This window comes from Stomoxys calcitrans, chromosome 2, assembly GCF_963082655.1.
Source record: "Stomoxys calcitrans chromosome 2, idStoCalc2.1, whole genome shotgun sequence".
Taxonomy (NCBI): domain Eukaryota; kingdom Metazoa; phylum Arthropoda; class Insecta; order Diptera; family Muscidae; genus Stomoxys; species Stomoxys calcitrans.
The window spans coordinates 188238515-188260536 of record NC_081553.1 but is presented as its reverse complement, the minus strand read 5'-3'; the positions used below and the strand labels follow the sequence as shown (position 1 = coordinate 188260536).

At 40.2% G+C, this 22022-nt stretch overlaps 1 protein-coding gene across 8 annotated transcripts in view; it reads right to left on the bottom strand.

The window, feature by feature from the left end:
* Nucleotides 1–1279: 1279 nt before the first annotated feature.
* LOC106086729 (low-density lipoprotein receptor) overlaps nucleotides 1280–22022 on the bottom strand; it is a 922896-nt gene continuing 902153 nt past the window's right edge. For all 8 annotated transcript variants that reach the window (XM_059363916.1, XM_059363909.1, XM_059363908.1 and 5 more), the window contains one exon: nucleotides 1280–1504. In XM_059363916.1, coding sequence (XP_059219899.1) covers nucleotides 1463–1504 — 42 coding nt within the window. In that variant the 3' untranslated portion in view covers nucleotides 1280–1462. The remainder of the gene's footprint in view (nucleotides 1505–22022) is intronic.

Genomic DNA, 22022 nt, shown 5'->3' with positions numbered 1-22022 from the left:
AAAAAATATTAAACTAAATAAATTTTTTAAGCATGAAAATTATGTAATGGATTTTTAAAAACTTATAATGTTTTTTAAAACAACAATTACAATTACTTTTATTTTCAAATTAGAAACAAAAAAATCAAAAACAAATTTTAATTTATTATAAAAACACAACTTTGTTTTTTTTTCAATCCAAGAATTTTGTTTTCTATTTTTAAAAATTTAGTTTTTTGTTAATCTATTTTAATATTTACATACAATTTCTCTTTAAATATTTTTTAATAAGAAATTTTATTTTTTATTTTTTAACCCATAACTTCTAAACAAATTTGTTCTGGTTTGATTGTAAAAAAAAAGAAAACAAATCGCCGATGTAATTTAAAAAAATTGAAATTGAATTGCTGCAATGTTTTGTAATTTCTTTAAGAAAAAATTGGCATCCATTGTTTATGGGTAAAATTTCATTTTAAAAATAGTGTGGGTGTGTTAATGTATGGGGTTTTGGTGTTGTTGTGCGTGTTTTCTTGTTGTTGTTGTTTGTGGTCGATTTCGGTTGGCAATTTGATTTGAGAAATCAACCACACTAGCAGAGTAACCACTCTCGCAGTAGTTGTTGTTTTTATTTTTGTTGTTTTTTTTGAGGTTTTATTCCTCTCCTTTAAACAGTTGAGTTGAGTTGAGTTGATTGTTGTAGGCGAGAATGTCGTGTTGTGTGTTAGATGTATTGTTGTTGTTGTTATATAACATCTCATTGCTATGGAGATTTTAAGCCACAAATGAACGCTGTGCCCGGATGTGTGTGTGTGTGCGTGTATGCAAGAAAGTGAAAATAGTTTCTTGATTTCCAATTTGGCTCAGTGTATGTGTGTCTCTGTCTGTCTGTGCGTGTGTGTGTGTGGATGTGTATTTGGAGAAACTGTGGCAAAATATCTTCTATACACCCCCTCCTTTTTCAAAAAGGCCTGGTGTGTGGGTGTTTATGTGTCTGTTAGGGAAATTTTGCTGTTGTTTGGCTCCTATTTCTTGTTTCTATTATCTCGTTTATGGCTTTTTATAGTTTTCAATTAATTTCCTAAAATAAAAATATATGTTCTCTCTATCAATGATGATAGTTTTGTTTGTTTTTTTTCACTTTTGAGGGGATTGAGTTAAAGGGTTGGGAGGTTTTGGTAAAATTGCTGCTAAGAGGATATTGTTTTTGACTATTTTAGTTTAAGCCTTAAAAACAAAGTTAAATCAAAATTATTGGATACTAGTTTTCCAATTTCCTTTGTTGTTGTTTTTTTTTTCTTCATTTTGTGGTATTTTGTTGTCGTATAGTTTTGTCTTTTTACGGTATGTTCTATTAAGTCTTTTGTCTAAATTTCTTGAAATCAATTGCTTGAATTTTTTTTTTTTAGTTTGTGAATTTTTCATGATTTCTTTTGTCTTTGCTTTCTTTTTCTGCTATTTGGCATGCAAAACTATGGCGCTCATGTTAAACACACTCAGTGCCTTGGCCATTAAGTGGGGCTTTGGACTGAAAAGAGAAGAGAAATAAAGAGGGATATATGGTTAGTGAGTAATGTTTTTTAGATTGATAGAAATGTTGAAAAATATTTAAAAAAATGTAATAAGGAAAGAACTTATAACAAAAAAATATATCTTATAAAAAAAAATTAAAAATATTTTAAAAAATTCCTAAATTTACAACAATAACTGAAAAGACTTAATACTAAAATTATAGTTCAAAGATTTTATCGTTTTTTGATATTTTATTGAACCGCCTAAACATTTCAGTTAGTGATAAAGTTTTCTGGGTGCCAGTCCGGGTTATGCAACAGCTCATTCTGCAAACTTAATTTTTCTGCGCATATTGGTAAAACAGATAGGAAACGAGGTACTAATAGGGTGTGATGCGAACACTCACCACATTTCGCGGGGTAGTACCAACACTAATAAGCGGGGCCAAGTCCTCGCAGAGTTCTTGAATACTAACGACCTAATATTGGTAACACGGCTACCTTTTTTAATAGGATTAGGCAGGAGGTTTTAGATGTGACAATATGTTCCGAAAATCTAATCGATGAGGTTTAGGATTGGATTGAATTGGACCATCGCTACATTAAGTTTAGAATAGCACGGCCAGCGTCAAATCCTTTAAGCTTCCGGAATAAATTGAAAACCAACTGGACAAAATTCGAAGACTACTCAGAAGAAGACTTGGGGAAGATAACTAAAATTGTCCAAGCATAGAAGACATTGACGAAAATGTCAACAGGACTACGACTGCACTGGTGGGGCCCTTCAATGATAGTTGTCCTCTTCGGGAAAGGAAATCAGCCCAAGAAAAACCCTGGATGACCGGGGAGATTCACAATATTGGGAAAGAGGTCGGCAGACTTTTTAATAGAGCACGTCGTAAAAAAGCGGAAGTTTATAGATATGTTTTTAACACACGGCTCAAGGAATACAATAAGATAACTAGAGCGGCAAAACGAGCCTTGGGAAGCTTTTCTGCGAAAAGGCGGCGTAAATGACACCGCCAAGATAAACAAGTAAACAGGCGTTAAGTTCGGCCGGGCCGAACTTTGGATACCAACCACCTCGGCTATATATGTAAACCACCTTTCGTCAAAATCCGGTGCAAAACTCATAACTTATGTCCCATAGCTGAAATATGTGGAGGGGCTTAACTTAACTCTTTGTCCCAAATTTCGGCAACATCGGACAATAAATGCGCTTTTTATGGCCCCAAAACCTAAAACCGAGAGATCGGTCTATATGGCAGCTATATCCAAATCTGGACCGATCAGTGCGATAATGCAAGAAGTATGTCAAGGGGCCAAATTTCGTCGACATCGGACAATAAATGCGTGTTTTATGGGCCTAAGACCCCAAATCGGAGGATCGGTCTATATGGCAGCTATATCTGAATCTGGACTGATCTGAGCCAAATTCACATAGGACGTCGGAGGGCCTAACACAACTCACTGTCCCAAATTTCAGCAAAATCGGATAATAAATGTGGCTTTTATGGGCATAAGACCCCAAATCGGAGGATCGGTCTATATGGCAGCTATATCCAAATCTAGACCGATCTGAGCCAAATTGAAGGAGGATAACGAAGGGCCTAACACAACTCACTGTCCCAAATTTCAGCAAAATCGGATAATAAATGTGGCTTTTATGGGCCTAAGACCCTAAATCGGCTGATCGGTCTATATGGGAGCTATATCAAGATATAGTCCGATATAGCCCATCTTCGAACTTAACCTGCTTATGGACAAAAAAAGAATCTGTGCAAAGTTTCAGCTCAATATCTCAATTTTTAAAGGCTGTAGTGTGATTTCAACAGACAGATGGACGGACATCTCTAGATCGTCTTAGATTTTTACGCTGATCAAGAATACATATACTTTATAGGGTCGGAAATGGATATTTCGATTTGTTGCAAACGGAATGACAAAATGAATATACCCCCATCCTCCGGTGGTGGGTATAAAAATTTCTCCCAAAATTTCATGTCCAAACTGAAACTTTAGTTGACGACATGGGAGTGAGAGCAGAGACAACGGAGGACATGTTAAAAGGTCATGTTGATGAAAACGCAAATTCCACAGGATAGACACGACGGGACTCATAAAGACACCGGAATCTTGGAATAATGACGTTGATCGAAGGTTTATAATAACGGATTTTATGGTAAAGGAATCCTTGAGGAGCTTCAAACCATTTAAGTCACCCGGACCTGATGGAATATTTCCGGTGTTACTACAAAAAGAGGCAGATTATCTGGCACCTCATCCGGCCAATAACTTCACAGTTTGCCTAGGACTTGCATATACTCCGAAAGCCCGGCAGTAGGCAAGGGTGGTTTTATACCCAAGCCCGAAGAGGCAACTTATGCGACACCAAAGGCCTACAGACCTATAAGCCTTTAGTTCTTTCTACTCAAAATCATGGAACATAATGTGGAAACCCCGCACGGGATCCATAGGTTGCGGATAGGGGAAAGCTCCATACAGAGTATTGCAATGATGTGTGGTATCAAGCGGAAAGTCTCAGTGAGAGGCTGGGCGGCAACGGCTCTTGCACATATACTGAGTGCCTATGATGCTCGATATGGCTAGGGTGTTATTGGCTCCTTTAAATAACCAACGGCCACCTTGTTCCTGTGGCGATCGGTCCTTTGGACCGGAACAAGCTTGCTCACATACAGGAGCTTGATGAGGATTGCCAACTCCACATGAAAATGTAGCTACAACAACAACCATGATTTAGAGTAGGGCATTCAGTGAACTTATCAAATATAAATATTGTAGCATGACCATGTCAACGAAAGGTCGGTCCAATCCTTAGACCAGTACCTGGTGGACCCGGTCCATAGAGACTGCATAAAGAAACAGGTGGATAAATTGTGTGTCTCAGGGCATAAATATGAGGGAGAAAGTGGTACATGCACGCCACAGGGGCATTTATCGCCACTGCTATGGGTTACCACCATAAACAGCCTATTACGGATGATGACTGAGGAGGGATTTGAACTCGTCTGCTACACAGACGATGTTATAATAGTTCTTACTGGTAAGGATCTAACGAACTATGCAGAAGGGCCGAAAGGGTCTTGCATATGGCATACGACTGGGCTAGACCCAGAGGTCTCAATGTTAACCCAGAGAAGACTGAAATATGCCTGTTCACGAGGAAGACGACGTTTCCTCAATAAGACGATTTCGATATCTGCCAAGGTCAAATACTTTGGTGTGATCTTGGACAGGAAACTGAATCGGAAGTGCTACATTCAGGAGCGTACTGAGCATACTCACAGATGTTGGGCACAATGTGGCTCGAAATGGGGCCTGAATACCCGAGGATAGTCCACTGGCTCTACAGGAGCGTGATTAAACCAATACTTACTTACGCCTCAGCAGTTTGGTGGACTGCTATGGATAAAAAGTGCAACGTAAGGATAGTACAACCGGTTCAGAGAACATATTGTCTTGGCATAGGCGGAGCGATGAGGAACACTCCCATAAGGTCAGTGGAGACTATTCGAGATACCCGACCCATAGACATACAGATTAAGTGTGAGGCAGCCATTGCGGCTATGAGACTTAAGGCGGTAGGATAGTCGAGGCAATGATAGAAAACCTGGAAGGAATGGAAGAGGTTTCCAATCGGATACCTGGAAGATCATGCTACACAAATGGATTAAAGCTAGAGGACAGAGTGGGTCTGGGGGTCTACATTGAGAACCCAGGGACTGAGATCTGTTTTAGACTGCCTGAGCAGAATACGGTCCTGCAGGCGGAGATCCAGGCGATCACGGAATGCGTGAAGTGGTATGGTGCTAACACGAGGACGTCGATCGTGAACATCTTTACCGACAGGGAGGAAATTCCGAAGGAAGGGAAGAGATTCCGATCGGATACCTAAGATGAACCTTGAAGTCTAGTACGAGGCACTGTTGTCATCGGCACAGTCTTGGATTGACAGAACTCTAGTATAACCATCTGGAAGATCATGTTAAATGGATCAAAGCTAGAGGACAGAGTGGGCCTGGGGGTCTACATTGAGAACCCAGGGACTGAGATCTGTTTTAGACTGCCTGAGCATAATACGGTCGGAGATCCGGGCGATCATGCAATGCGTGAGTTGGTGTGGTGCTACCACCGTAGCACAGAGGTTAGCATGTCCGCCTATGACGCTTAACGCCTGTGTTAGAGTCCTGGGGAGAACATCAGGAAATATTTTCTGCGGTGGTTATCTCCTCCTTATGCTGACAACATAAGGAGGTGATAACCACCGCACGCTGTTCGGACTCGGCTATAAAGAGTATACCCCTTATCATTGAGTTTAAAATTGAATCGGCAGCACTCATTGATATGTGAGAAGTTTGCCCCTAGTTCTTAAATGGAATGTTCATGGGCAAATTTGCATTTTTGGTGGGTGGAACAGTAAAGATTATTGGTTATTGCCCATCACCACAATAACAACCAGGACGGTAAGGTTTCGAACAGTCTTGAAGTGTAGGAAGGAGATTAACGCTTTTTCTGAGGATGGTACGATCTGCATCGTTACGGTGTCGGACCACAGCGTAGTAAAAGGGAAGGGAAAAGCAGATAAATTGGCCGTGATGGCCGGAGGACTGCTGTCAATAAACTTGGTTAACCCGAAGCCTTTCGTGTCGACACAGACCTAGTTAAGGGCGTAGGCAAAGAACGCATGTAACACTGTGAAACCGCGAAACAGTCGTTAGGACGGACTACGGAGGCGCATGTAAGACAGCAAAACCGTAAGACGACCAAAATCCTATAGACAAATCCAAGTTTTGAGAAGACAAGGCTAATGCTGAGAGGAAGAAAGCAGGACGTCAGTATAGTTTTCGGTAGGGCTGCCACCTTACTTATGGTGTATGTCCATAGTGGCATCGGGCGGATAAATATCCGCACCCTATTTTCAACCCAACCTAACCTAACCTTGCCTGGTATTCCTTGATAGGCAAATAAATGATAATGGATAAAAATTGTTATGCTACTTGAGCTATATCAGGTTATGGACTGATTCGAGCCGTACTTGATTTGGATGTTCGAGATCATAGTATTGGGTTGCCCAAAAAGTAACTGCGGATTTTTTAAAAGAAAGTAAATGCATTTTTAATAAAACTTAGAATGAACTTTAATCAAATATACTTTTTTTAAACTTTTTTTCTAAAGCAAGCTAAAAGTAACAGCTGATAACTGACAGAAGAAAGAATGCAATTACAGAGTCACAAGCTGTGAAAAAATTTGTCAACGCCGACTATATTAAAAATCCGCAATTACTTTTTGGGCAAGCCAATAGAAATTTCAGCCAAATGGGATAAGAATTGCGCCATACAAGGACCCAAGAAGTAAAATCGGGAGATCAGTTTATATGGGAGCTATATCAGGTTATGGGCCTATTCAGACCATACTAAGCACGCATGTTGAAGTGCATAGAAGAAGTCGTTGTACAAAATTTTAGTCAAATTGGATAAGAAATGCGCCCTCTAAAAGCACCGATTTTACAAAACGAATACGTAGTCCTATGTGTTCCGTTGTGATAACGAAAGCTATAATGGCCTCCTTCTTACTTCCTTTGAAATTTTGAACATGATCTCGATAACACCTCAGCTCTAACCATTTTGAATTTCAGAGAGTTATCTTAAACGGCATATTTGTTTACTATTTTTTTATTTTACCCCACTGCTTGCCGTTGTGGTACGTGTTATCGTAAACCGATCGTCCTAATATTTCGTATTTCGCTTTTTAAGATAAAAAAAAAAAAAAAAAAAAAAAAAAACAAGTAAAAGCGTGCTCAGTTCGGCCGGGGCGAATCTTATATACCCTCCACCATGGATCGCATTTGTCGAGTTTTTATCCCGGCATCTCTTCTTAGGCAAAAAAAGGATATAAGAAAAGATTTACTTTGCTATAAGAGCGATATCAAGATATGATCCGGTTTGGACCACAATTAAATTATATGTTGGAGACCTGTGTGAAATGTCATCCAATTCGAATAAGAATTGCGCGCTTTGGGGACTCAAGAAGTAAAAAAAGAGAGATCGATTTATATGGGTACTGTATCAGTCTAAACACCAATTCAGACCATAATAAACACGTATGTTGATGGTCATGAGAGAATCTGTCGTACAAAATTTCAGGCAAATCGGATAATAATTGCGACCTCTAGAGGCTCAAGAAGTCAAAATACCAGATCGGTTTATATGGCAGCTATATCAGGTTATAAACCGATTTGAACCTTATTTGACACAGTTGTTGAAAGTAAGAATAAAATACGTTTTGCAAAATTTCAGCCAAATCGGGTAGGAATTGCGCCCTCTAGAAGCTCAAGAAGTCAAGACCCAAGATCGGTTTATATGGCAGCTATATCAGGTTATGTACCGATTTGAACCATACTTGGCACAGTTATTGGATATCATAACAAAACACGTTGTGCAAAATGTCATTCCAATCGGATAAGAATTGCGCACTCTAAAGGCTCAAGAAGTCAAGATCCAAGATCGGTTTATTGGCTGCCCAAAAAGTAATTGCGGATTTTTTAAAAGAAAGTAAATGCATTTTTAACAAATATTTAGAATCAACTTTAATCAAATATACTTTTTTTACACTTTTTTCTAAATCTAAAAGTAACAGCTGATAACTGACAGAAGAAAGAAAGCAATTACAGAGTAACAAGCCGTTGAATAAATTTGCCAACGCCGACAATATGAAAAATCCGCAATTACTTTTTGGGCAACCCAATATATGGCAGCTATATCAGGTTATTGACCGATTTAAACCATACTTGCCACAGTTGTTGGATATCATAACAAAACACGTCGTGCAAAATGTCATGTCAATCGGATAAGAATTGCACACTCTAGAGGCTCAAGAAGTCAAGATCCCAGATCGGTTTATATGGCAGCTATATCAAAAAATGGACCGATATGGCCCATTTACAATACCAACCGAACTTCACTAATAGGAAGTATTTGTGCAAAACTTCAAGCGGCTAGCTTTACTCCTTCGGAAGTTAGCGTGCTTTCGACAGACAAACGGACGGACCGAGGGACGGACAGACGGACGGACGGACAAGGCTAGATCGACATAAAATATCGCGACGATCAAGAATATATATACTTTATAGGGTCTCAGACGAATATTTCGAGTAGTTACAAACAGAATGATGAAATTAGTATACCCGCCATCCTATGGTGGGGGGTATAAAACAAAAATCTCCTCTATGGGATCTTACGGTCTAATGTCCATAGTGGCATTGGGCGGATTAGAATCCGCAACCTATTTTCAAACTAAGCCAACACAATTTTCTCCCACTGCCATCATATGTATCTATTCATATTTTTCAACTTTTCCCATTGGCTTTAATGTAAATGGTCGTATTTATCCTTAATGCACTACAACAATTGATTTCAATATGAAAGCATAAATATTCTCTCTATGTGTGACAATGCAAACACTCGTATATAAATGTGGTTAGATAGGCCACTTTAAACATTTATCATTTCAATTATCAAATGCCATTGTTTTTGTATTTGCTTACGTTTGGTTTGCATTGCATGATACAACCACAATTAATTAAATAATGAGAAGCAAAGAGATAAACTAACATTGTTGACATTAATTAAAGGCAAACAGAAATGGAAATGGAGATAAAATGTTTAGTTAAATATTTAATGAGGTTTTGCTAATAGCTGTATTAAAGTGCCGAGTAGCACAAGGCCATGATTAAAAGCAAGTGAAACCAATAAAAGTGAGTTCAGTTTGGGGCCAAGCTACCATCAATGAAATTTGGCCTACTCAAAGGGATGGATAAAGGCGTTAGTATTCGTAGAAGTGTCGGAATCGTGTGTTGGTAAGCAACTCCGTTTGTGCCATGATATACCGATATGACCCTAAGACCCTTTAATCCCTAAGACCCTTTTATCTCTATGACCCTTTGATTCTTCTAACATCCATTCTGGATGTCGACTGGAACGTTTCCACCCAGTGCTGTTTTTCGAATCACTATAGGATAAGTTTTCATTTCGAGCACGAGGGGGGAAAGAGGATACCATACAGAAACCCATTTGTGCCATGGTGGCCAAATGGGCTCCATCTGTGACATGATATACCGATACGACCCTAAGACCCTTTAATCCCTAAGACCCTTTTATCTCTATGACCCTTTTATTCTTCTAATATCCATTCTGGATGTCCACTGGAACGTTTCCACCCAGTGCTGTTTTTCGAATCACTATAGGATAAGTTTTCAGTTCGAGCACGAGAGGGGAAAGAGGATACCATACAGAAACCCATTTGTGCCATGGTGGCCAAATGGGCTCCATCTGTGACATGATATACCGATACGACCCAACAACTCTTTAATCCCTAAGACTCTTTTATCTCTACGACCCTTTGATCCTTCTAACATCCATAAATGATGTCTACTGGAACGTTTCTGATTACTATAGGACACGTTTTCAGTTCGAGCACGAGAGGGGAAAGAGGATACCATACAGAAACCCGAGGAGGACTGACTGGGAGAAGTTCAGGGCGCAGATGCGAAATTGGGGCCCCTTAGAGAGCATCTGGAGGACGCAAGAGAACTGGGGGCGGCAGTCGATATTGTTCCGGGATATCTTAACGATGCCGTTTTGAAGGCATGTCCCGAAAGAGTACCGCCACATAAAGCCAGCCAGTCATGGTGGTCACCGGAGCTGAAGATGCTCAGGAGGGAGAGCAGAAGGCTTTTTAATAAGACCAAGATAGAGAGAGCAGGGCAGAGGGCTGGGACGAGTATTGCGACGCCCTTGGCAAACTCGAGAAGGAGACGAGAAAGGGGAAGAGGAGGCAAAATTCCATGGGGAATTGGAAAGCACTAGTGAGGCATCTAGGTGGCGCCAAATGCTCTCAAAAGATCCCATCACGCCTAGCTCCCTGAGGAGGGAAGATGGGATTTACACCGAGAGGGGGAGGAGACGGTGGAACTTTTGATGGAGGCTCATTTCCGGGATGGCCAGGAAGAGGTCGATGATCAAGATACCGCAATACCTTTATATGTGGCCTAAACGGATGGCCTCATCAGGGACATCGTTGACGAGGAGAAGATAGTGTGGGCAGTCCGCAGTTTACGGCCATTTAAGTCGGCCGGATATATCCCGGCACTGCTGCAGGAGTCCCTTGGAGTCACACTGCCCTGGCTTGAGTGAATTTTCCGAGCGAGCCTGGCATGGTCCTACATAACAAGGGCATTCTTCCCCAAGGCGGGAAGAATAAACCATAGTACGACGAAGGATTATAGGCCTATTAATCCGTCATCGTTTTTGCGGAAAACCCTGAAAAGACTGATTGAACTGAAGGTGAGAGGGGGACTAACAACGGAAATCTTCAGTAGGGCACAACACGCATACCTCAAAGGCTGGTCACTGGAGACGTCCCTTCACGAGGTGGTACAGGGGGTCGAGACGTCTCTACGACGGAAGGAGTACACTTTGGCGGCCTTCTTGGATATTGAGAGGGCATTCAATAATGTGGATATAGGACCGATAGTCGCCGCACAGGACCGCATGGGAATTCACCCCATAATCTCCCAGTGGATGAATAAATGTTTTATGGCAGGATAGGAAGCGAGTGACTGTGGTAAGGAAGTGGGTGACCAGAGGAACGCCCCAACGAGGGATGTTGCCAATTCTATGTAACCTCGTGATTAATAAAATTCTGATGGATCTCGATGGTGATGACACGAGGATTATCGATCGTTAATGCGAACGACGTCGTGCTACTGGTCCGAAGCAGGTTTCTGTCTCCGAGCAGCGAGATCATGGTAGGGTCCTTGAGAAGGTTGTCGCAATGTGCTACCAGAAATGGAAGTCCGAGCTGGTGCTCTTCACGCGTAGATATAAGGTACCGGAGTTTAGACTCTCGTCCTTTGACGGTGTCATCCTGCGGCTTTTGAAGAAGGCGAAGAAGTTAGGCATAGACCTCGATTCGAAACTGTCCTGGAAGAGGAACACCGAGGTCGAGATGTCTCTCTGACAGAAGGAGTAAACTTTGGTGGCCTTCTTGGATATTGAGGGGGCATTCCATAATGTGGAAATATGATCGATATGCGCCGCACTGCACCGCACGGGGATTCACTCCATAATCTCGTAGTGGACCAATAATTTGTGGCAGGATTATAAATGCGAACCTGGGAGATAGTGTGGTCAGAAGGCGAATGACCAGAGGAACGATTCTATGGAACCTCGTGATTAATAAAAGCCTGTTGGATCTCGGTAGGGATGGCACGAGGATTATTGCTTATGCGGACGATGTCGTGCTGCTGGTCCGAGGCCGGTTTCTGTCGACGATCAGCGAGATCATAGAAGGGTCAATGTTGCGATGGGATATCAGAAATGGGTTCAGGACTAATCCAGTGAAGACAAAGCTGGTGCTCTTCACGCGTAAATATAAGATACCGGAGACTCCCGTCCTTAGACGAGGTCATCCTGCGGCTTTCGAAGGAGGCGAAGTACTTAGCCATAGTCGTTGATTCGAAACGTTCCTGGAAGAGGAACACCAAGGAAAGAAGCCGTGAGGCACTGCGGTTTTTACTCCTGCAGTAGGATGTTCGGTAGGAAGTGGGGGGTAACCCCCAAGATGATTAATTGGATTATGCGACCATAATGAGACCAGTACTGACCTATGGAGCACTGGTATGGTGGAAGGCTGTAGAGAAGAGGACGCGTGCCAGAGAGTTCCATAAGTTCCAGAGACTGGCCTGCGTCGGGGTCACAGGTGCACTGAGATCCACACCGCAGGCAGGTCTTGAGGCGATGCTGGATATGTAGCCCATTGAGTTCTATATTGGGAACTGCGCCGCCAAGATCGCACTTAGGCTGAGGGAGCTCGGCATGCTGAAGGAGGATGGTTGCGGCCACAGTTCGATTCTGGGTTTTATGGATGCGGAGGGTAGACTGAGGAGGATGGTTGCGGCCACAGTTCGATTCTGGGGGTGTTATGGCTGCGGAGAGTAGACTGAGAAGGATCCCGACTACCTGGCACCAGTGCTGACTGGAGGGAGAGCTTTCGCGTTTCGTTTTCCTGGGAGGGATGAATGGAGATACAATGCTGTACTTGAGGAGAAAGAGACCTCGATCTACACCCATAGTTCCAAGATAAAGTCAGGGACTGGATTGGGGATCTACTCTGACGCACTCAATATCGGTATGTCTCTGAGACTGCCGACCGAGTGTACTGTCTTTCAGGCAGAGGCCTGTGGCATTGTAAAGGCCGCAAGGGAAACGCCCTCAAAACTCAGAATTTATGTGGACAGTATGGCATCGCTCAAGGCCTTCGAGTCGAGGATGGTGAGGATGAAATTCGTGTAGGATTGTTTGGAGTCCCTGAATAGGCTTCGGACCCACGATGTGACGCTGATGTGGTGTACTGTCTTTCAGGCAGAGGTTGTGCCATTGTAAAGGCCGCAAGGGAAATTCTGGTAAGGGATTTAACGCCCTCAAAACTCAGAATTTATGTGAACAGTACGGCATCGCTCAAGGCCTTGGAGTAGAGGAATGTGAGGTCGAAATGCCTGGATAAGCTCCGGGCCCACGATGTGACGCTAATATGGGTTCTTGGACACGATTCCAGAAAATGAGAGAGCGGACGAGTTTGCCAAGAGGGGTTCATCTGCGCTGGGTGGATCAGTGAACCGATCTTACCTACGTGCCATTTGTCGAGCTACTGAACAATGTAGAGGGGATGGTCAGGGCGGCGTTAGTAGCGAGATGGGACTTGGTGGATGGTTCGGACTGCAAAGGCGTTCTGGCCTATTATTGGCCAGAAGAGGAAGAGACAGTTGCTGCCGTTCAGTAAGAGATCGATGAGTACCTTAACAGCTGATTTGGCTGAAATTTTGCATCTAGTGTTCTGTTAAGACTTTCAACAACTGTGCCAAGTACGGTCCGAATCGGTCTATAACCTGATATAGCTCCCATATAAACCGATCTTCCGATTTGACTTCTTGAACCCCTGGATGCCGCAGATTTGGCTGAAATTTTGCATGCGGTGTTTTGTTATGACTTCCAACAACTGTGCCAAGTACGGTCCGAATCGGACAATAACCTAATATAGCTCCCATATAAACCCATCTTCCGATTTGACTTCTTTAATCCCTGGATGCCGCAATTTTTGTCCGATTTGATCAATATTTTGCATGCAGTGTTTTGATACGACTTCCAACAACTGTGCCAAATATGGTGCAAATCGGTCTATAATCTGATATAGCTCCCATCTTTAGCAGAATCCATGATGGCGGGTTCCCAAGATTCCACCCTGCCGAACTTAGCACGCTTTTACTTGTTTTTTCCCATTTGGCTGAAATTTTTCATGTTATGACTTCCTACTATAACACAAGTATGCCGCAATAGGCCTATGACAATGATGGGCACACTAATGCTGTTAAAAATACCAAACTGTGTTTGTGTGAGTATCATCAAACATCAAATAAATCAAAAAGCTTTAAACTATAGTCAGCCGAACAAAGCCACACAAAGTGGTTTACACTGTGCGTATGCTTCTGTTGGATGTGAATGTGTATGCTGCCCATCTATGGTCTCTACTTTATATAGAAACCGTTCCTCCGCTTTGGCTTTTTTGAGCACCTAGAATGCGCAGTTCTTATCCCACTAGATTCATTTCGATATTACAAAGTGGTAAAAACGAGAGATTAACACACTTCCTGTTCTTGATGTTGGTGATTAAAAGCAAACAGGGTGACGTATACTTATTATAGTTGTGACATTGCATTAACATTACGTATACAACCCCTGGCACATTATTGTGAATGTATACAACAACATAAGCTACAGGGCTTCGAAATGATGTCTAAATGTGTTAGTATGCACAACGCTGCTCTATTTGTATCTACTCTTAAATACCTAGGGAATCGTCATGAGTTTGTTGTTAACCTCACCACCACCACCACCACCACCACTACAACTACTACTATTCGGTTAAGTTTATTTAAAATTTTTTTGGTACATTGTATGTGTGTGTTTTGAATATACAACACATTTATATGCCATAAGTGTAAAATAAATAGCAAAATATTAATAATAAAATAATTGCATGGCCGACCATGTTTGTAGTCATGGAATAAAAAGACACATACATACTACATTTATTTAACATTTGCTCTCGTTTGTTATTTTTGTCACATTCGTTTATTGTCCATGTTATATTTGCCTCTTAATTTATTTTGCCATTATTTCAGCACAAATATTGGACATATGGAAATTGTTGTATTATTGCAATAATAATATTATATATATATATTTCATCAGTGGTGTTTACATTTGTCTCATTATTTACCATTCATCGTGCCATTATTTTGAAATAATTCCGCCATGAGTGTAGTAGGCTTCGGTTGTGATAATGTGTTTACCATGGTGACTGGTGTTGACTTGATGCCAAACATGCTGTATTTTTTTATTAAACACAGATAATGGATTTAAATAGCTTACGAGGTACAAGTGATTAAAGAGGTAATAAAGAAACGGTTTTTGAATTGCTTTTTAAGGGTATATGAGTAAATCTTAAGGATATTCGGTAAAAGCGCGTTAAGTTCAGCTGGAAGGAATTTTATATACTATCCACCATGAATCGCATATGTCAGATTCTAAAAAAGGATAATTGATAGTCATAGCATGAAAACTTCATTAGGTTTTTTATGTGCCTGGTTACGCCCTCTAGAGGCTCAAGTATCGGTTATTGTTAATAGAGCTACATCAGACTTTTTACCGATTAGAACCACACTTGCTACATCTACTGGAGGTCATATGAAAACTCTTCGTGTAAATTTCACCAAAATGGGATGAAAATTGCGCGCTCTAGGGTTTTTGGGGTTTTTTTCCTCCACAACGAACATTTATTCGGGAGATCGGTTTATAAGGAGCTATATCAGGGTTTGAACCGTTTGGAACCATACTCAGCACATCAATTGGAGTTAAAGAAAAGGCAATTGTTTATGTATTCAGCAAAATCGGCCCAAGGAGTATATCAGGTTATAGACCGATTTGAACCGTACTTAGCATAGTTGTTGAAAGTCGTAACAGAACACTAAATGCTAAATTTCAGCCAAATCGAACTCAAATTGTGGCTTGTAAGAGCTCAAGAAGGACCCTCTCCCTTACCCTAAATTTCAAAAACGCCAGATCTTGGAGATGGGTGGTGCGAAATTTTCTGTGCTCTCATATATTGGGTTGCCCAAAAAGTAATTGCGGATTTTTCATATAGTCGGCGTTGACAAATTTTTTCACAGCTTGTGACTCTGTAATTGCATTCTTTCTTCTGTCAGTTATCAGCTGTTACTTTTAGCTTGGTTTAGAAAAAAAGTGTAAAAAAGTATATTTGATTAAAGTTCATTCTAAGTTTTATTAAAAATGCATTTACTTTCTTTTAAAAAATCCGCAATTACTTTTTGGGCAACCCAATAGTATCATAAAAATAAAAATTTGGTCTCGGATGGGGTACCTGGGGGGGGGGGGCCGCCCCACCCTAAAACCTACCAAACATATAGTTAGACCAATCACGACAATATGGGACTCAAATGAAAGGTATTTACGTTAAAAAAACGTATCTGATATCCAATTGTCTGACCAAATGCTAGGGGGACCACCCCAACCCCCAAAACACCCCTTAATCGGATATATTTACCGACCATGGGACTGGGTATTTGCGAGTAGAATACTAATCTGATATCCAAATGTGGGATCACGTTTCTAGGGGTCCGCCTCTTCCCCAAAACCCCGCCCAAAAAGGACTTATTTACTGACCATGGGAATATGGGGCTTAAATAAAAGGTATTTTAAGTGTAGAATAAGAATCTGATATCCAAATATGGGACCAAGTGTTTGGGGGGCCGCCTCTCACCAAAAAAAAAAACATCCCCCAAAGGGGACAAATTTACAACCATAGCAATATGGGGCTCAAATGAAAGGTCTTTGGGAGTAAAGCACGGATCTGATATCAAAATTCGGGAAAAGTGTCTATGGGGAAACCCCACCTCCACAATACCACCCAAATTGGAAGTTTTTTGCTGACTATTGCAATATGAGGCTCAAATAAGAGGGTTTTTAGAGTGGAACAACAATCCGATATATATTTTCAAGGCCAACTCACTGAGTGGCCGCCCATCCCCCAAAACACCCCCCAAGCCAGTCATCTTTGCCGACTATGGAAATATGGGGTTCAAATTAAAGGTATTTGGGAGTAGATCACGTATCTGATATCAACATTAGGGACCAACTGTCTGGGAGATGTCCCACCACCATAACAACCTCCAAATAGGATGTATTTGCTCACCAAAACAATTTGGGTCTTAAAGAGAGTGGAACTAAATATTTTAAAGTTTTTAAGACCAATACCACAAACCGGACATATTTGCTGACTTTTGCAATAAGGAGTTTAAATGAGATTAGAAAACGAATTTGATATCCAATTTTGAGGCCAATGGCAATATGGGGTTCAAATTTAAGTTATTTTGGAGTAGACCACGTATCTGATATCAACATTAGGGACCAACTGTCTTGGAGAGGTCCCACCACCATAACAACGCCCAAATAGGATGTATTTGCTTACCAAAACAATTTGGGTCTCAAAGAGAGTGGAACTAAATATTCATAGTTTTTAGGGCCAATACCACAAACCGGACATATTTGCTGACTTTTGCAATAAGGAGTTTAAATTAGATTAGAAATGTTTGAGGCCAATGGCAATATAGGGTTCAAATAAATGACATATAGATATATGAGAATAGAGCACGTTGCTGATATATTTTCCGGGCTTAGTGCTTGGGGGACCACCCCAGCATCTAAAACACCCCTAAATCGGGCATATTTACCGACCATATCAATGTGGAGCTTAAATGAAAGGTATTGAGGGGTAGAGCAAGAATTGATGCCCGTTTTCGGGACCAATTTTCTGGGGGTGTACCCCTTTCCCAAAATACCCAACAAACAGCAATTTTTTAGTGACCATCCCAATATGGGGCTCAAATAAAGGTATTTGGGAGTAGAATACGAGTTTGATATCCAAATGTAGGACCATGTATTTAGGGCATCACCCCTTCCCCAAAACACTCCCCCAAAGGGAAAAAAATTTTCGCCACATATTAGCATGTGGCTCAAATGAAAGGTGTTTGAGATATGAAAACGAATTTGATAACCTATTTTGGGGCCATGTGTTTGGGGGACGCCTCATCCGGTAAACTCCCCCTCAAAACTAATGGCAATATGGGGTTTATACAATATATATGGTATGTAAAAGAAGAGCACGATGCTGATATTTTTTCAGGGCCAAGTGTCCTGGGGGACCACCTCTCCCCCGAAAACACCACTAAATCAGACATCATGATAATATCGGGCTGAAATGAAGTATTTTAAGAATGGAGTACACCTTACATCCAAACTTAATATCGTAGAACTATAAAGATAATGTGGGATTCCGATAATGGAACTTATATTGTTAAGCTGTTAGTCAAGTTGGCATGGAATTTCACTAAAAGATCTTTAATTGTCGAAAATAAACATTCCAAGGAAACCTTTGTCCCATATAAAGTAAAAGAACAGCTAGTTATTCATAGAAATTGCAGTTTATCCCCTGAGCGTATACTTTATTTCAATTGAAATACATATTCACATTACTCATTCGCTCCCTGCCTATTTAGCTGTAAAAATATTTAAATATAGTAAAATATAAACACATTACAAAGTAAAAAAGGCTTATTCTTAGTTTGTCACACAGTTTTCCTTAAAATAAAAAGTATTTCGTGTTTTTTTTTTTTGTTTCAAATGAAAATTCTAATATTTTATTATTATTGCCATTTAAGACTTACCATTGAGCATGCTTAACATTGCACTCCATTGACTTTTTCTTTGTTTATTATACAATTAAATATCGTTTCAAGTCAATTGAATTTTGTTTACGTTTGTTACACAGAAACATACAAACAAAAATTCATTTTGTTCTCTCGCATAGCAACAAATTAAAATTGTATAACTCACATTTCAAAGTTTAGTTTAGTTCAGGGGTTAGCATAAGTTTGCATTTCAACAAGAGGGGAGATGAAAACGTTTCAATAGAATGAAATAAATTAGTTTTGTAGTTTATTATGAAATAATATGACAAAAGGGGAATACCCAAAAAAAAAGAAAGGAATTTTGTATTATGAAGAATTTTGTAATTTTTTGTATACAAAGCAATTGCAGAGAACAATGGAAGGGAAACAAAATTAAAAGGAAGTTTTAAATATTTAGTATTATTTAGAAAAACTAAATGTTTACAATGTCTTTGTGGGGTGTTTGTGTGTGTGTACTAAATGGAAAAGGGGGGAAATTGAAAGCGAGATTGAAAAAAAAAACATTTTTGTTTTACGTTGCGAACAAAAATTTATTTTGCATTGCAATATGTTCAAAAGTTATTTGTTAGAAAAACGCTAGAAAGACCGAAAGCTGAGCGGGGGATTGACAGCGGAAAATTTCGGTGGGGCACAAAAATTCGAACATCAAGGTGAGGTCGTTGAAGATGGCCTTACATGATGTGGTACTATAGGTCCAGATGTCTCTCCAACAGCAGAACACCATTAAAGCCTTCCTATATATAGAGGGGACATTTAATAACGTGGATATAAGGTCGATAATTGCCGCCCTAGATAGCACGGGGATCCATCCGAGATTCAACTTTCTTTGGACGGGACAACTCTGCATTTGTCAAATAAAGTGAAGTACATAGGCCTAGTTTTAGTAGAAAGCGATGTGCGTCTCCAACACCTGCAGAACGATGCTCGGCAGGTAGTTAAAGTTAGCCGAAATATGGTATATTGGATGTACATGGCCATTGTGAGAGCAGTGCTGACATATAGAGCACTGGTATAGTGGACGCTGTGGAGAAGATTACACGCCCCAGGGAGAAGATAAGGCGCCCCAGGGAGATTCAAAAGTTGCAGAGACTGGCCTACGTCACGATCTCGGAGGCATTAATATCCATGCCAGAGGCGGGTTTGGTAGACATGCTGAATATACAACTTGTTTAGTTTTATATTCGTTAAATTTGAGGTCTAAAGGTTATCAGAGCGGCAGAGGTTATCATGTCCGCTTAAGACGCCAAACTTACTTTACTTTAATTGGCTATGGCAGAATATTAGATCCACCAGCCGAACGTAGAATAGCGTTCCAAGCGCCTCTATATTCTGCGCTCATTCTAAAATCTCTGACACCAAGTTTCGAGGTGTCTCCCACAACTTGATCTTTCCATAGGGCTTTTGGTCTTCCCGGTTTGCGTGTACCACCGGTTTTGCCCTCAAAAGACTTCTTTGCTGGAGCTTCTTCATCCATTCTGATAACATCACCTAGCCAACGCAGCCGTTGTATTTTGATGCGTGTAACTATGCTATCGTTCTCATACAGCTCGTGGTTCATACGTCGCCTATATTCTCCATTAACGCAAACTGGTTCATATATTTTACGAAGAATCTTTCTCTCAAATACTCCAAGTACTGCCTCATCTGCTTTCACAAGTACCCATGCTTCAAAACCATATAACAGCACGGGTAGTATCAGTGTCTTGTAAAGTGTAGTCTTCGTCTGTCGAGAGGTAGCCTTGTTTCTAAACTGCTTACTTAGTCCAAAGTAGCATCTGTTTGCCAGAATTATTCTTCGCTTAATCTCTAAACTGGTGTCATTCGTTTCGGTTACGGCGGTGCCGAGGTAGATAAAGTTACTGACTGTCTCAAAGTTGTGGATCCCAACTTCTCCATTTTCTTTATCTGCTCAGTAGTGCAAGGCTTTTTGGGAGTTGAAACCATCCATTTCGTCTTGTCTCCATTTACTGCCAGACCCATTTTCACTGACTCTCCTTCGATTCTTTCAAAGGCTGCAGTTACTACCTCCGGCCTATGATATCGATGTCGCACAGTGGGCCAAATGGCAAAAAAATTGGAAATAAGTCTACAACTTTTTATCTGTTGATTTTAGCCATACAAAATGTTCTAGACATTTGTAGAGGAGGACATAGGCTTTCAGAAAAGTGCTGTTGTTGGTCCATATCTTTAATACAGGGTGAGCTACAGGGTGTCAAAGTTGACCACTTTTGACTTCTCCAAGCTTCTGGGGGCCATAACTTTTGATCTACTCAACCGATTTACATGATTTAGGACTCTAGAGAAAGAGCTTGACAAGATCTAAAAAACTTATGCATAAAGTACCATGCCATCGTGTACTGTTAAGGAGTTATGAATTGTTTAATTTTAAAATATGAAAATTTGGCCTTGGTTTTTTTCAGTGTTTTTTAAATAACTCCGTCAATTTTAAAGCTATAAACTTCATACTTCACACAAATTATGCCAGCATATGTGTGCATAAAATACAAAAGGAATCACGTGAATATCTTTGGCGGTTTAAAAATGGCATCGTTTTCAATATGAAAAATATTTTTTTTGTCAAAAAATTGCAAAATTTTTCAAAAAAGATACTCCCATTTCCTTTAAGTTTTCGCAAACTTTGGCCGTCAAAGCATTATCATTTCTTTCCATTTTCACAAAGTCGAGGTATTAAGAAAAGTTTTAAGTGCTAATTTGGCTAATTTCGATATCAAACAACACCGTTATCTTAAGACCAAAATGGCCAATTTTTTTACTAAACTTCAAAAGTTTCTCACTGGAAAAAAAGTTCCACGGGGATTTTTTCGCTTTTTTTGAACTTAAATGAAAGCTTAAAATGTTCCCAACATTTTAAGGTATGTCTCGCCATATCCTAGCCATAAATGAGATCGTAGCGATCAAAATACTGAAAAAAGTCAATTTTCAAGTAGTGCTATATTCATTGCTAAAAAACAAGTATTACGTCACATTTTATTGCAAAGATGTTAAATAAACTTTTATTTGGTAACACTTCTTCTACAAAACACAAAAAGAATCATGGAAATATCTCTATTCTATTCCATTTTATGGAACCGGCAATAAAAAAGTCAATTTTTCAAAAAAGTCGAATTTCCCAAATTTTGTTTTTGTTGTCCTAATTGCACATGACACACTATAGCCATATTTACGCAACATACCTTATCGTAAAGGAAATTTTCATACCTTTCCAACGATGTATAAAACATTTCTCAACTCGGATTCTATCTACTCTAAAATTCATTTACACTTCATTAAACTCTATATAAAAATGTCTATTTGTGAAATGGAACCTTATATGGGGCCTACACTAAAACATTGATAGATTTGCCCAGGGTTTACAATACAAATGTGTTAGAATAAAAAAAGGTCTCCTGCCAAAGTTTAAAAAAATTGGAATAAAAATATGTGTTTTAGAGCGAAAACACTTCGCATCGGCGTGCGTTTATATGTATATTAGCTACTCCCAAAATAAAAAAGCATTTTAGTTTTGTATTATTTGATTTTATTCTCTACCAAATAATCTAAGGTATCAAAATTTAAAAGCTCTTTAATTTGAATGGCATCGGGATCGTCCCCTCCGCTGATTCCCGGCCGGC